The 12837-nt window shown below is 43.5% G+C and overlaps 1 protein-coding gene across 1 annotated transcript in view; it reads left to right on the forward strand.

Annotated features, from left to right (window-relative positions):
- The first annotated feature begins 4032 nt into the window (after positions 1-4032).
- Positions 4033-12837, forward strand: part of PAPPA (pappalysin 1) — a 179142-nt gene continuing 170337 nt past the window's right edge. Inside the window, exon 1 of the mRNA XM_076355185.1 lies at positions 4033-4429. Coding sequence (XP_076211300.1) covers positions 4033-4429 — 397 coding nt within the window. The remainder of the gene's footprint in view (positions 4430-12837) is intronic.

Raw genomic sequence — 12837 nt, forward strand, 5'->3', positions numbered from 1 at the left:
TTGGGATATCGGTGAGGGGTAAAAACCATGCAAACCTCTGCTGTGATTGATGGAGTTGTGCACAGTGAGGACAAATATGTACAAATACTTGCCCAAAATAGTAGGGCCTCAATTCAGCTGTAACTGGCAGACTTTTCAGCTCAACTTTCAAGAAACATTGTTTTTAATTGACCTTCGTGTGAGTGATTTGAAGAGCCAACACTGCTTTTCACAACAAGAGTTTCAAATGGTGGAATCTCCCATCATATGTAAAATTAATAATTTTACTATATCATGAGTGATTAAACCTGACCCGCAGGGAGCCAAAAATAATGCTGTGTGACTTCCTTGCCTAATTAACACAGCCCAAATGTGAAAATGTGTACATTACAGTTAATTGTGTGCTAATTTGCCTTAGAGAAATACTAAATATGAGGAAGAAATGGGCATATAATTTCAAACATATTTGAGAGGTTTTGCAGTCTGCTTGCAAATAGGAGAAAAAAAAAGTAGAAATTTGACAAAACCATTATTTGTTATGATTTATTCACTCAGCTCTAGTCTTGAACCTGGGAGTTATTGGCAGCTTCAGCTAAGATTCCTGCTGAGTATTTCTACTTATAATGACTGCATACAGCATGTAGCTCAATGCTATTTTTTTGGCATAATATCATAAATATCTATTTTAATTCTTGTCTTTATATGTGTATCTAGGGCTTGGTGCTTTTTTCCTTTTTGTTGTGAAAATACCTCTAGATGCAGGACAATATCCTGCTCCCTTTACTTAAGAGAATACTCCACTCGAGTTCAACAGGAGGATTATTCTCCTTGGGTAGAAACCCCCCTGCCAGAAGGCCTGTACATCACTTAAGTACTGGCTTAAGCAGAGAATAAATGTCCATCTGTGCAGGGTAGAATTTCATCTGTTGTCAGGGAAGTTAGATCTGACCCACAGACTTAAGGGATCCCAGATTTACTCAATATTCCTAAAATCACCTCTTTTCCACTCTCTGTTCTTTATCACTCAGGACTCAAGAGTTTATGTATCACATTTTCTTTATGCTTTTGCTATGTCTTAGAAATAAAACTGTTTAAACATGAAATTCGTGCTCTGGAGGTAAATTCCATCTTGTCATACTTTCTTCTGTCTTCCGTGAATACTGAAAGCTGAGCTTTGGACCTTTCCTTTGTAGCAAGAACACATCAGAATTTGTTACTGGAATTGCAGTCTGATGCATTGAAGTGTTGCGTTTTGGTCACAGTGAAGCCCTTTCTTCTGCCAGTAATATTGTAAGAGATAGAAGGTCAAGTATGTTCAAAATGAGATGGTGCAGTGCCATCAAATTGAAATGTTTCAATAATTTTCTTTGACGATTTCAGCCAAATCATAATGTCCCTAAGAAACGTTGTGACTTCACAGATTTAGCTTTTTCCACTGGAAAAACTAGAACCTGCATTATTTGAGTTTAAGAGCCTGCTCTTCCAGACTGCACGTGGGCAAAGTTCCCACTTTGGGGGACTTTGGGGGAGTTGTCAAGTGGAGAAAGCAGCGTCCCCGGCAGCAGGACTCTTCCTGGTTTAGCTTTGTTTGAAGTCGAACAGGTTCACTTTAAATGTTTCAATTTTTGTTAGAGTTGCACTGTCCTCTGTGTGTTGAATTAGAATAGTAAAGTGCAGTACTTAAAGCTCTGATCTTAAATTGTTTCTGCCGAGCAGGCACGTACGCATGTGTGTCTTTTTTGCATCCCTCTGAGTTCTTTGGGACATTTATGAGAGTTTATAGCGTGGTATAGTTTGTTTCCTAGCTAACAATTTCCTCTTGGTTGTTGAGAGGCTTAATTGCTTTGAGGTCTTCTATTAAAAACTTTGTAGACGTTGCCAGTATTTTGTGTCTGTCTTGTAAGTAGAGCTGTTGTGGAGGGAAGGTCTGTGTGGTTATAGAGGGGCTGGTCAGCTGTAGTTCCTGCTGACTTCTGGTGGGACTTATATCTGTGGATATAGCCAAGATCTCTGAAAATGCCAATTGTACATTCTTCAGTGTTTGCAAATTAGCAAGAAACTGAAAAAACATCAGGCTCTCGGGAGCCTTGCAAGCATGCAACAACTCTTTCTCATTGAAAAATTTACTTTCGTTAATTTTATCATGTATATTTTAAGTGTTAGTATTCATAACAAACTCATACTAATAGGGTAATCTGCAAAAGCAGAAAGATAACAGTCCCAGGAAAACTCTCTTGCGAGATTCCTGTTAAAAGTTGCTAGGAAAGTAAGGTGTGACAATCGTTAATTTTGAGATGGGAGAAGAGGATGATGTGGGTTGCTGGGTTTGTGACTGAATTTGGTGCGATTTAACTTGGTTCTACTGGATGACTTCTGAGTGGAATAGTGGCCCGCAGATTCAGAGTGTGCTACTGCTAAGTCATTTCCACTTATTAAGTACTTAGAAAAATCCTTTTTGTTGCCATCAGGGGGAGCTTTTGAGATCTTTCAAGAGTGAAAAAAAAATATTAAAAAAAAAAAAAAGGAGAAAAAAAAGAAACGTCCCAGCTCAGAAACAGAGATCTACAAACCAGCAAGCAGCCAGAATCTTACCTGTGGCTACAACTAAGCCAGGGAAACCAGGGGAGCTGAATTCCTTAGACTGAAAAATTAGCAATATTGAGAGAGGATTTTTTGACTCAACCCACCAATAAAATTAATAATTTTTTTTATTATTATTTCAAAAAAGCCAGGAGTCTTTGGAGCATTCAAAAGCCAAATTCTGCTCTGTTGCTACAGCTTCTGGAAGGCAAATGCTCTTCAAAAAGCTTCTCTCCTTTTAGCTCCTGATGATTCGATGGGGACCTTTGATGCAACATTTGGATAAGCTGCACACAACTGCACTGAGGGGGACCACAAAAGGGGGAGCCTGGCTGATTGCATAACTTTAAGAAAATAATAAGAGGAAAAAGAAAGAATTAGAAAAGGAGAGAGAGAGTGAAAAAGAGAGAAAGACAGAAAGCAATTAAAAAAATATCTGAGACTCAAGTTTCAAGACTCTTTATGTGCTGCAGAGGAGCATAAGGTTTACCAGCAAAGTGCAACGGGGAGTCTGAGAGGAGAAATAGCTTTCTCTTTTGCCAAGAAAAAAAAATAGGAATGTGTGTTTTGGACTGGACTGAGAAAGAAAGCTGGGGAGACTGCAAAAAGGGGGGTGCAGGATTTTTGTCACATTGATCCATTCATCTTGATTGTCTTCTTTAAAAAATAAATAAGAGGGGGGAAAGTGATAGGGGGAAAGAGGAAGAGAGGAAAAGAAGGGGGGAAAAAGAAAACAGCAAAAGTGTTTGAACCTCTGGAGCTATCTGCTCCTTCAAGCTGATTGATTAGTCATGATCCCTGCAGTTTTAATGGGAATCATTCAATTGGGAAGGTGGAGCACCCTAGAGTAGATTAGCATATTCTTGTTTACTCATCTTCTGAGGGGCTTTTTCTCTTTTCTTTCATTTTGTGGAGAAGAAGGGAGGGGGGGAGGTTGGGGGGAAGGAGGGGGTTGTGGCTTATGTTATAAAGGAGGCCAAAAAAATAAATAGATTAGAGCATCTTTTGGGGGGAGGGAAATCAGTGGGTCTGAGTCTTGGAGAAAGCTGGGGGGGGTTGTTTTGTTTTTTTGTTTTGTTTTGTGTGTGTGTGTGAGAGTGTGTGTGTGGGTTTTTTTAAGAAGAAAAAAATAAAGGGAAGAAAATCCAGCAGAGAAAAGAAGAGAGAGAGGAATTCCAGCTGTGGAGGAATAGAGGAGAAGACAGATAGAGGAGGAAGAACAGAGAAATACATTTCAACCAAGAAGGAGTTTTGATTTATTTTATTTTTATTTGTTTTAAGGGAAAAAAAAATCTATAAGCAGGAAAAAGAAAGAAAGAAAAAGAAAAAAAGAAAAGAAAAAGCAACTGAGAAGGGTTATAAAAAGAGCAAATACCAAGAAGGGTGAACAAGAGAAGAAAGTCAAGGCAAGGAGGAGCCCAAAGCTGGCAGATCGGGAGGATTTGCAGGGGAGAAGGGGGGGGAAGATTGGAAATGCAGCTCTGGAGTTTGCTGCTGCCTCTTGCGCTTCTCTGTACAGCCCTAGCCAGTGGACCCGAATGTGGGATGGACGAGCGCTCCCGCAGGGCAAGAAGGGACACCAGGCACAGCCGCCAGCTCCTCTACACTGCCCCGGGCACCTGTGCCACCAGGTTAGCCCGAGGAAGGCGCTCCACTGCTGGGCTGGAGCCTGGGCATGTCCCCCGCAGGAGGCAACAGCGGGAGGTAAAGGACGAAGAGGAGTCCCTTACCCCGAGCAGGGCGCTCTATTTCAGTGGACAAGGTGATCAGCTGCGGCTGAAGGCAGATATTGAGCTGCCCCGAGATGCCTTCACTTTGCAAGTGTGGCTGAAAGCTGAAGGAGGACAGAGATCTCCGGCTGTCATTGCAGGTAGGTAGTTCGTCGTGCCTGTGGCTGCAGCATCCCTTTTACGTTTCGGGAGCCGGCAGAACAGCCAGCTGTAGGCGTGCGTGTGTATAGTATATGTGTGTGTACATTTAAATGTGCGTGTGTGCCTTGCAACATACGTACGTATGTGAGTGCATGTGTAAACACGCTCGGGTATGTTTATTATGCATATATTTGGTGAAATACCGGAGCTTGGCAAACTGTCTGAAAGTATATGCTCACAGAAAAAGTTATGTAAACTTTTGCATAGGGAAATGGCAATATCCTGGGCAGTTTCTTTATTTCTGTGTGTATGGATTAAGATGCAGATAGGAGAGAGAGCTCTTTTGGTGGGTTTTTACCTAATTTTCAGGTTGGAAAACTGTAAATACAGCATTTGAAAGTAGCTTTTATGTATGTATGAAAAGAAATGTATGTGTCTAGTGTGTGGCTGCAAAGAAATGCATATCTAAGGTCCCTATACGATTTCCTTAGTTTTATTAGCTCTTTAGTGTACTTCACTGTTACCTTTTTAGATGCAATGTTAGCATGTGGTTTCCAAAAAGCTATAAAGGAACTTTTGGCTATTGTGAAACCTCAAATGAATCAAATGAGCTTAGAAAGTTCCCAACCCCTCGACACTCAGCTAGGGCTGGGAATAGCACTGCAGCTAGAGGATGTGTTGAGTATTTTTGTCTCCCCTTAGAAATGGCAAGTGTAACACAAATGATCGTAAGGTCAAATAGCCCTATAAAATCATTTAGTACTCAAAGCAGCTACCAGTCTAAGCTGTCTGAGCTGAACAATAATGAGGAATATTGCACTTTTCTTATTTAAATTTTATGAGCCCATCATGAATTTGGGTCCTTTTCCCCCGTGTTCGCTCCCTCTCCCCCTCCCTCCCGCCACCTCCCGCCCTCTCCCCGCTTTAGTGATAAAGTGCAGCGAAGTTGTCGTGAAATCGGATACTTTTTGGAGGGTTGCAAACCCTTATAAATGTTGCCACATCCATCTTCGCTCTGAAGGAAGTAATAGAAAATGGAAATGCCCTTAAAAAAAAAAGAAAACAAGTCAGAAAGAGAAACGGGGGGGGGGGAGGAAGACATGTTTTACAGTTCTTTTGGCAAGGAGATTCCCTGAAAGTACAAAGTTTCCATGTCCTAGGATGCCTTAAAGAGACAGGGAGGATTTCCCCTTTCCCTTTAACTGGAGTCACTTCCTACCAGAAGGCAGCGGATGCTTGTGCCGGTGGTACCGCGGCTGCTCCGCGCCAGCCCGGCTCGCCTCTCCCCTGCCACCCACCCTTCTGCGATTTTCTCCGTCTCCACTGCCCCATCCCTGACCTGCGCGACTGTCGTCTCACAAGAAAGTTGCTTTGTCCTAAGGAAAATAGAAACTAAGATGAACTCAGCAGTGCATTTCCTTAACTTTCCCCAATCCCAGCTGCTCTGCTCACTTGTGAGGAGGGGGACACGGTGTGTGTGTGGCTGCTGGGGTGGGCAGGAGGTGCTGGGCATGGGCTGCTCCTTTTTGCCTTTAGTAGGACAGGCAGATAAGTAATTTCGTAGGTGAAACAGATTATTACTTGCTTTATTTCTCCTGGCTTTCTCATACTCCACTCTTCTGGTTCCCAATCTTAACTTAAACCCCAGGGCTCAAAGTGCTTCTCTTTCAAGTTAGGAAAGACCGAATTTGGGTTTACATGGATCTCATCAGTGGCAAAACACAGTCAGTGTATTTTTTAATGTGTTTAATCCAACACCTAAGACCCCGTGTCTGTCTTTGGTGCAAATATCTCTAATTCATACAATAGGGAACCTAGACAAACACACACAAAGATCATTTGTAGTAAAATACTTTAATTGGATGGGGGAGGTTGGGTTGTTGCCTGTATAAAACACTTGACCCATTTTATGCATGGAAATAACATTCCACTGTGAAAAATGAAAAGAAATGCCCCAGTTTAGCACCATAGAGCTTGCAGCTCAGCTCGGGAGGACTTTGTGATTTTTATTTTATTTTTAAGCCCCCCCTCCCCCCCTCGCACAAACTCTTGAAGAGGAGCCAGGTTTGGCTCTGTGTGTAAACACCTGGAAGAGGTCCAAGAGGAACTCACTTGGAGTATCCTCCGCACACCACAGCCTCCCAGACCTGCAGCAAGCTTAGGGAGAGATTACGCTTCCCTCAATGAGGAAATCAAGGTTTCTGGCTGCCAAAACTCTTGGCTTTCTCATTTTCACTGTTTTGGGATGTGACAGACTCAGGAGCCCTGTTCTGCCATTGAAGTTGCATCTGTAGGACCCCACTGAAATCGAGAGCCCTTCTGGGTGGTTGGGGGGGGGGGGGGCAGGGTCTGGGTCAAATTTGCTGACAGTGCCAGAAGTGAGTTTCTCCCCAACTTCCATCCCACTTGCAAAGTGGGAAACTGTGTGATTGTACAGATCTGAGGGAGAGGGCAGGGTTGCCTGGAAGATACCTTTTTCAGAGTCCTCCTTGTATCTTCATCTACTTTCTGCCCCCCACCCTCTGCCTGTATTGACTGCTCCCCTTCCATCCGTCCTTGCTGGCATATAAGTAGTCACTGCGAGTCATATAGGAGCCACATGTGTGCCTATTGGGGAAGCCTGTTGTGTCTGTTAAAAATCTCATGTAGGACTCAAGTTGTTATCAGCTTCTACGCCTGAGCCCTGATATAACGGAGCTCTTCTGCTAATCCAGGCTACAGGAGTTTCTGTTTCTGTCTGGAGCCAACTCTCCTTACGTCACCCTCTGCTGCAGTATTCAATTTGTTTTCATAAATGGCTAATTTTACAGCGCTGTTAAGTGGATTCGTCATTGTGCCGGGCCATGCCCTGTCTCTGATGATAGGCAGTCCTTGGTGCCAGGCTCTGCCAATTTTCACGCTGGTTGGCAGTGATGTTATTGCTGCCCTGTTTGACTTCACTGATATCTGTTCTGGCATTTGTCAGGGAAAGCTGTTGGGAAACTAGAAGTCTGACCCATTGATCTGTGTTACGCAAAAGCTCAGAAGCGTTTTCGGAGTTGGGCTGTGCTTCGTTTGTGCGGCTCCCGTGGTGCGGCTCTCCAGCGGAGGCAGCTCTCAGCTCGTGCGTACTTGCCTCGCTCCCCGGGCTGCACAGTTCTTGGACAAACACTCCTTGGATGTGCGTACCTACCACACAGCACAGTACATCCCTCTTACAAACACACACATGTGCACATGGTATTAATCATGCAAGTTTGTGCACTTTCCCCTGTAGGGTCTTTGAATGCATCTCTAGTTGTGAACGAAGGAGTTAAGGTCCAGACTGTAGTCAAGTTAGGTAATACACATGCCGTGCAAAATAAGACGCTTCAAAGCACCGTTGACCTTGCTTCTGTTGTAATCAAAGATATTTCAGTTCTACTGTGGAAATGCAACTCCATCCTAAGAAACAGGATCCTCCTGAGTCCCTGTCACTGTGTTTTCTGGTATATGGCTCAGGACTGGGATAGCTCATGCTTTCATAGGAATGAGATGTTGACTCTTTACTGGCTGGGAGCTGAGAGGAGCGGGATGAATGATCGGCAGCGGGAGCTGGAGTAAGAAGGCGTGCCTGCTCTGAAGAGTGAAAGTTATTTGTGTTTTGTTTTGGGTTTTTTTTCCCTTCCTGGTTTCATTCTCCTCTGTCTCTCTATTCCTCTGCCTGCCAACAGAGAGCATGATCCCAACTTAATAAAGCTTCATATGTAAGGGAGTGCCTATGTTTTCCCAACTTCAGTCCTTGATGAACATAAAACTGCAGCAGAATCCAAAGGGAAAGAAATGCCAAAATCAGCACAGTGGAGCTCACTTAAAGCCACAGCTCTTGCATGTAAGGGGCTGAGAAACATCTGTGGCAGGGTCCAATAATTGGGCAATTACAAAGATATGTAATTGACGCCACGTAGGTCTGTTCCCCCCACAGGGTTTAAGAATATATATTTACTTTTGGGGGTTAATTTGGTTCCCTTCTGAAGTTTTGGAGTCTGATATTGATTTAATACACTTCAGGTAGAATTGGTGAGCTGGGTCCTGTCCCTGGAGCTGATCCTTGTAGCGGGAGTGTTGGGAACTTGAGAACATTTTCAATAGAGAATTTACTCTGAGTTTCACTGGCGTTAAAATAATAGGTAGGTAGATAATGCAGCATTTTCTCATCTTCAACAGCCTGTTGTCTTTTAATTGCATGAATTTTCTTGTTTTGATCTGTAATGAAGTACTAGAATTAAGGACTAGAGAATAAGTCAAACATAAAGCTTGTAGTTCTGTCATCTAATTAGCGCTGGCATGTGCCAGGTCCCAGGGTGATGGGCATGACGGGCGGAGTGGAGTAATGGCTGGACCAAAGTGACAGGAGCTTGAGCACCTGCCCAGATGCTCCTTCAGGGTGACAAGCCTCCAATACACCATTGCTGAAGGTTGCAGGTAGCTGTGTGGTTTTGGCTTCCCTGTAGATGGGTTCAAATGATTAGCCACTTCATGACTATGGGTCTGGATAAGGCTTGACTAATGGGTCGCTGAAAAAAATATGGCATAGTTTGTCATTTACTAAATATTTGCATTTGAACAGCACATTTCCTTGAGCCTGCAGAAGCCAGGGCAAGAGTCAGAAACTGGAAAAGAAAAATAACTTTTCTTTCTGTAAGATTTCCAATTTTAACCAGTCTCGTTCTTTTGACCAGTTACACACTAGAGTCAGAACAGCACAGTTAGAAGAAAGTTGCGTTTTTTTTCGTAAAGCAGTTACATGTAGGCTGCTCTAATTAATAAAATGGTAATAAAAGAAAGAGGGAAATTTGACTCTGTGTGTGTGAAGGATGGTAAATTTACATTCCTAAATGATGTATGGCTGTCTCCTGTAGGCACAGAGATGTGTCCCAGGCTGAGCTCGCCTCTGCAAGCTTCATTTTGGCCTTATTTCTTTCAAGCCAGCCTGTTTCAGTTTAAAAAACTCGTGTGAGGCAGAAAGCAAGCTGAGGGATGGTGTTTGGAGAGAGGGCGGGAGTGGGGCTCTCCTCAGGGATTCGTGGAGACGTCTGGAGAAGCGCAGAGCGGAGCTGTGGCAGGCGGGCCTCAGTGGTGAGGGCAAGAAAAAGCCCTTGGAGAGCCTTCGCACACTAAACCATCGCGGAAAGACAGACCTGGTTGGTGATTCAGATGCCTGAAAGTTATCGCATCAGGTTGAAGCTGCTCTCCGGGTCCCCCTGTCGCCTCCCCACATGGTGCCGGGGGAGCGTAGCAGATGGCCGAGGGGATCTTGAGGCCGCTCCGAGCGGAGGCGGAGGTGCACACCATCAGCCCTAGCCACGTGTGGCATAGTGAGGGATGCACTTAAATCCTAAATCCCAGAGGTCTCACCGAGCACTGCAGCGGCTGGGAGGGGCGACGCTGGCTCCCCGGGGTCCCTAACCCAGACCCTCCCACGAAGGTAGGTGCCACTTACCTTTCTCATGAAGAACGGGACAGGTCTCCACTTTCAAAGCGGGCCCAGGAGTTTGCTGATGCTGCTCCATGAGCTTTGTGTCAGCCTTTGCCAAGGGTGGGAGAGATCCTTGGCTGGGTGCGTCGAACAGCAAAGAGCTGAAGTGCCGGCGGGCACCTCCCTGGTCACTGGGGCCTGACCCTGGGTAAACACAGCAGGGGCATGCCAGCTGGGTGGAGCAGGGGGTTTTGGTGGAGAAATGCCTTCTTTGGAGCCCGGGTCTAGTTTCGTCAGGACATAGGTGCCAAGCTCCTCAGTTCTGTTGCAAGAGAGGTGCAGCCACGACACCTACCTGAGCAGCTTTAACGCAAAAATACTGCAGGACCAACGGGTTTTAGGTGCTCTCAAGACCATGGGATTAACTGAGTGCTTTCACCCTGGATTTTCATTGCTCATGCTGGCTTGAGCCAGAAAAAAGAGTCAAAATACAGTGGCTTTTTTCAAAAAGACATATTGAAAAAACAAAAATAAACCCTTCCATAACTGGGGTCAGCTGAAATGTTCCCATATAATAGTTTTGCTTCCAATTTTAGCCGTTGTTTTTTCAGCTCCTCTTTTCTTTTCTCTGATAGAAATTATAGGAGCAGAAGCAGAGAACGGACCACCTGGGTTGTCAAATTCAGTCCCCTGCAGTGTCAGGGATATAACAGCAGATAATTAGTCCAAACATTCACAGAATATCCACTTTGTAGGTTCTGACATAGTACAGGCCACAGAAAATTTCCCAGTGTTCTACTATAAACCAAAGATCTTTACCTAAGACCAAGAGTCACCACTATAATATAAGACAGGAAAAGAGAAGGACAGATTGACAACATCTTAAGTACCTAAAATCCAAAGCATCGGTTTGGAAAAGTGTTAAGTATGAGAAAGAAAAACATTTGCTGGTAAAAGATATCAGCTTTCTTATTTTCAGAAAGTTAAAAAAAGAATCAGGTGTTTTGACAGTTATGAAACTTCTATTGAAATTTTCAGTTAGAATATTTGCCAAAACTGATCCTTTCCCACAGATAGTCTGTTTTGATTAATTTCCCTTTTTCCTGAGAAAAATATTTTATCAAACATTTCCCACCCTTCTCTGGTCTTAGTCTGTGTGGCAGTTCCTACATCCCGTCATAGTGAGAATGAACGCGTTCACTTTATTACAGTTTTACTTCTTCAAATCTTGTATTCCAGATTATTCTGAAAATGCATTAGAAAAGTCTTGTTTGATCAAAACCCTCTATATTTTTCTCTCAACTATATCAGCTAGTCTAATATCATCTTTTTCTTCATTTAACCTCCTCTCTCTATACTACCACATTTTTCATCTAATACTGTCTTTACAATGATCAGTATATATTACTCTTTCTATTTCAAATATGCAAAATATATTGGACTTTTCGGTTTTCTAGGTTCTGGGCGTTTGCTTCACGCATTGTTCTGGGCACAGAACAATTCACTGTGCTGTCCTTTTTGTTTGTTTATTTTCCCAAAAATGAGACTTCTCAAAATGAAGGTGTACCTTTCTTCTGACCTTATACTTACATTGCTCTATGGGCATTTCCCTACCTTGGGGTAGCTGACATCTGGATATGATTCTTATTTTTATTTCAGCTTTCTGTGGAGAAGAAATGCTTGATTGTTCTTCTGCTAATTTCTGCTTCTCCCTACATTTCTCTTCATTTTCTCTGGTGTGAGCATGCATGCACATACACACACAATTTCCAAAGCACCTTTGATTTTTTTCCCAGATCAATAGAGCATTTAAACTCCAATGATCAAGGAAGATTAGCTTGTTTATTTCCCTCCATATTCTGACACAAGTGGCAGATCTTGTAAACTGCTTTGATTTGATCTTAGTGCCTATTATAAAGTTTACTCTCCCCAAAGCCATCCATGAAGTCAAAGTACTCTTACTCTAAACGCGAGCAGAGCAGAACTCAAAAAGGCGAGTTAAAAAGAGAACAAGAGTGAATATCTTATCCCAGAATTTTGCTTTCTGCTATCCTTGTCCATAGTGATCAGAACAATTTGCTTAGTTGAGGACTGTTCAACATCTATAAGGTTGCCAGCACCAAGTGAGGGTGCAGTATGTATCATCGTTAAAACTGTGAACAAATATAAATACAAATCAGATCATCCCTTGGTGAGAATGGGGCTGGATTCATGATGTTAGATTTATGCTGGCAGCATGGATTTGATCCTAAACCTGTTCAAGATCGTGAAAAAATACCATTGACCTTGGCTGACTCTGGCTTAGGCTCTGACTTCAGAGAGTCTTCTGCATCTCTCCTCTAAAGCCTGGACCCTTCCATGGTCCTTGCTTTAACATCCTTTATTTTGCTGTCCTTTCTTGCTTTGGATACAAGAGAAGAAAAATTGCGAAGCCCTAACGTCAGAGAAATTGGCCAGGGGAAGGGGACATGTTTATTTTAGTTGTTTTTGCTATACTCCAAATCCCACTTTGGCCTCTGTCTCTTTCAACCTTTCTCCTCTTTTTTTTTTTTTTTTTTTTTTTTTTCCTTGGGGGTGGTGGTGGTGGTTTTTTTTCAGTGTTAAAAAGAGCACTTATTCAAAACATGCTGTCCGGTTTTCTGTTTTGCTGGGTGATGTAAGTGTGTAACTTTCCCGTCCAATCTCTCCACCCTCTCTTATCACCATCATAGTCTCGGTTCTCTCTCTACTATCTGGTGTCCTTGATTCCCCCGTCTTTCCCGTCTTCCTGCTCTGCACAGTTGCTGGTTTCCTCCTCCCTAACAAGTGCGTGCCGTGGGTAACCCTGCGCTCTCTGTAGTTCTCACTTTCTTTTGCCGCAGGAGGGTGGTGTCCCCTCCTTGCGGACCAAGGGTGGCCACCAGGTTGGTGGCTTCAGCCAACTCGTGTTGGAAGTGCTGTGGGAACAGAGGGTAAGCAGGCTGTGTGTTT

Source organism: Aptenodytes patagonicus, chromosome 18 (genome assembly GCF_965638725.1).
Source record: "Aptenodytes patagonicus chromosome 18, bAptPat1.pri.cur, whole genome shotgun sequence".
NCBI lineage: Eukaryota > Metazoa > Chordata > Aves > Sphenisciformes > Spheniscidae > Aptenodytes > Aptenodytes patagonicus.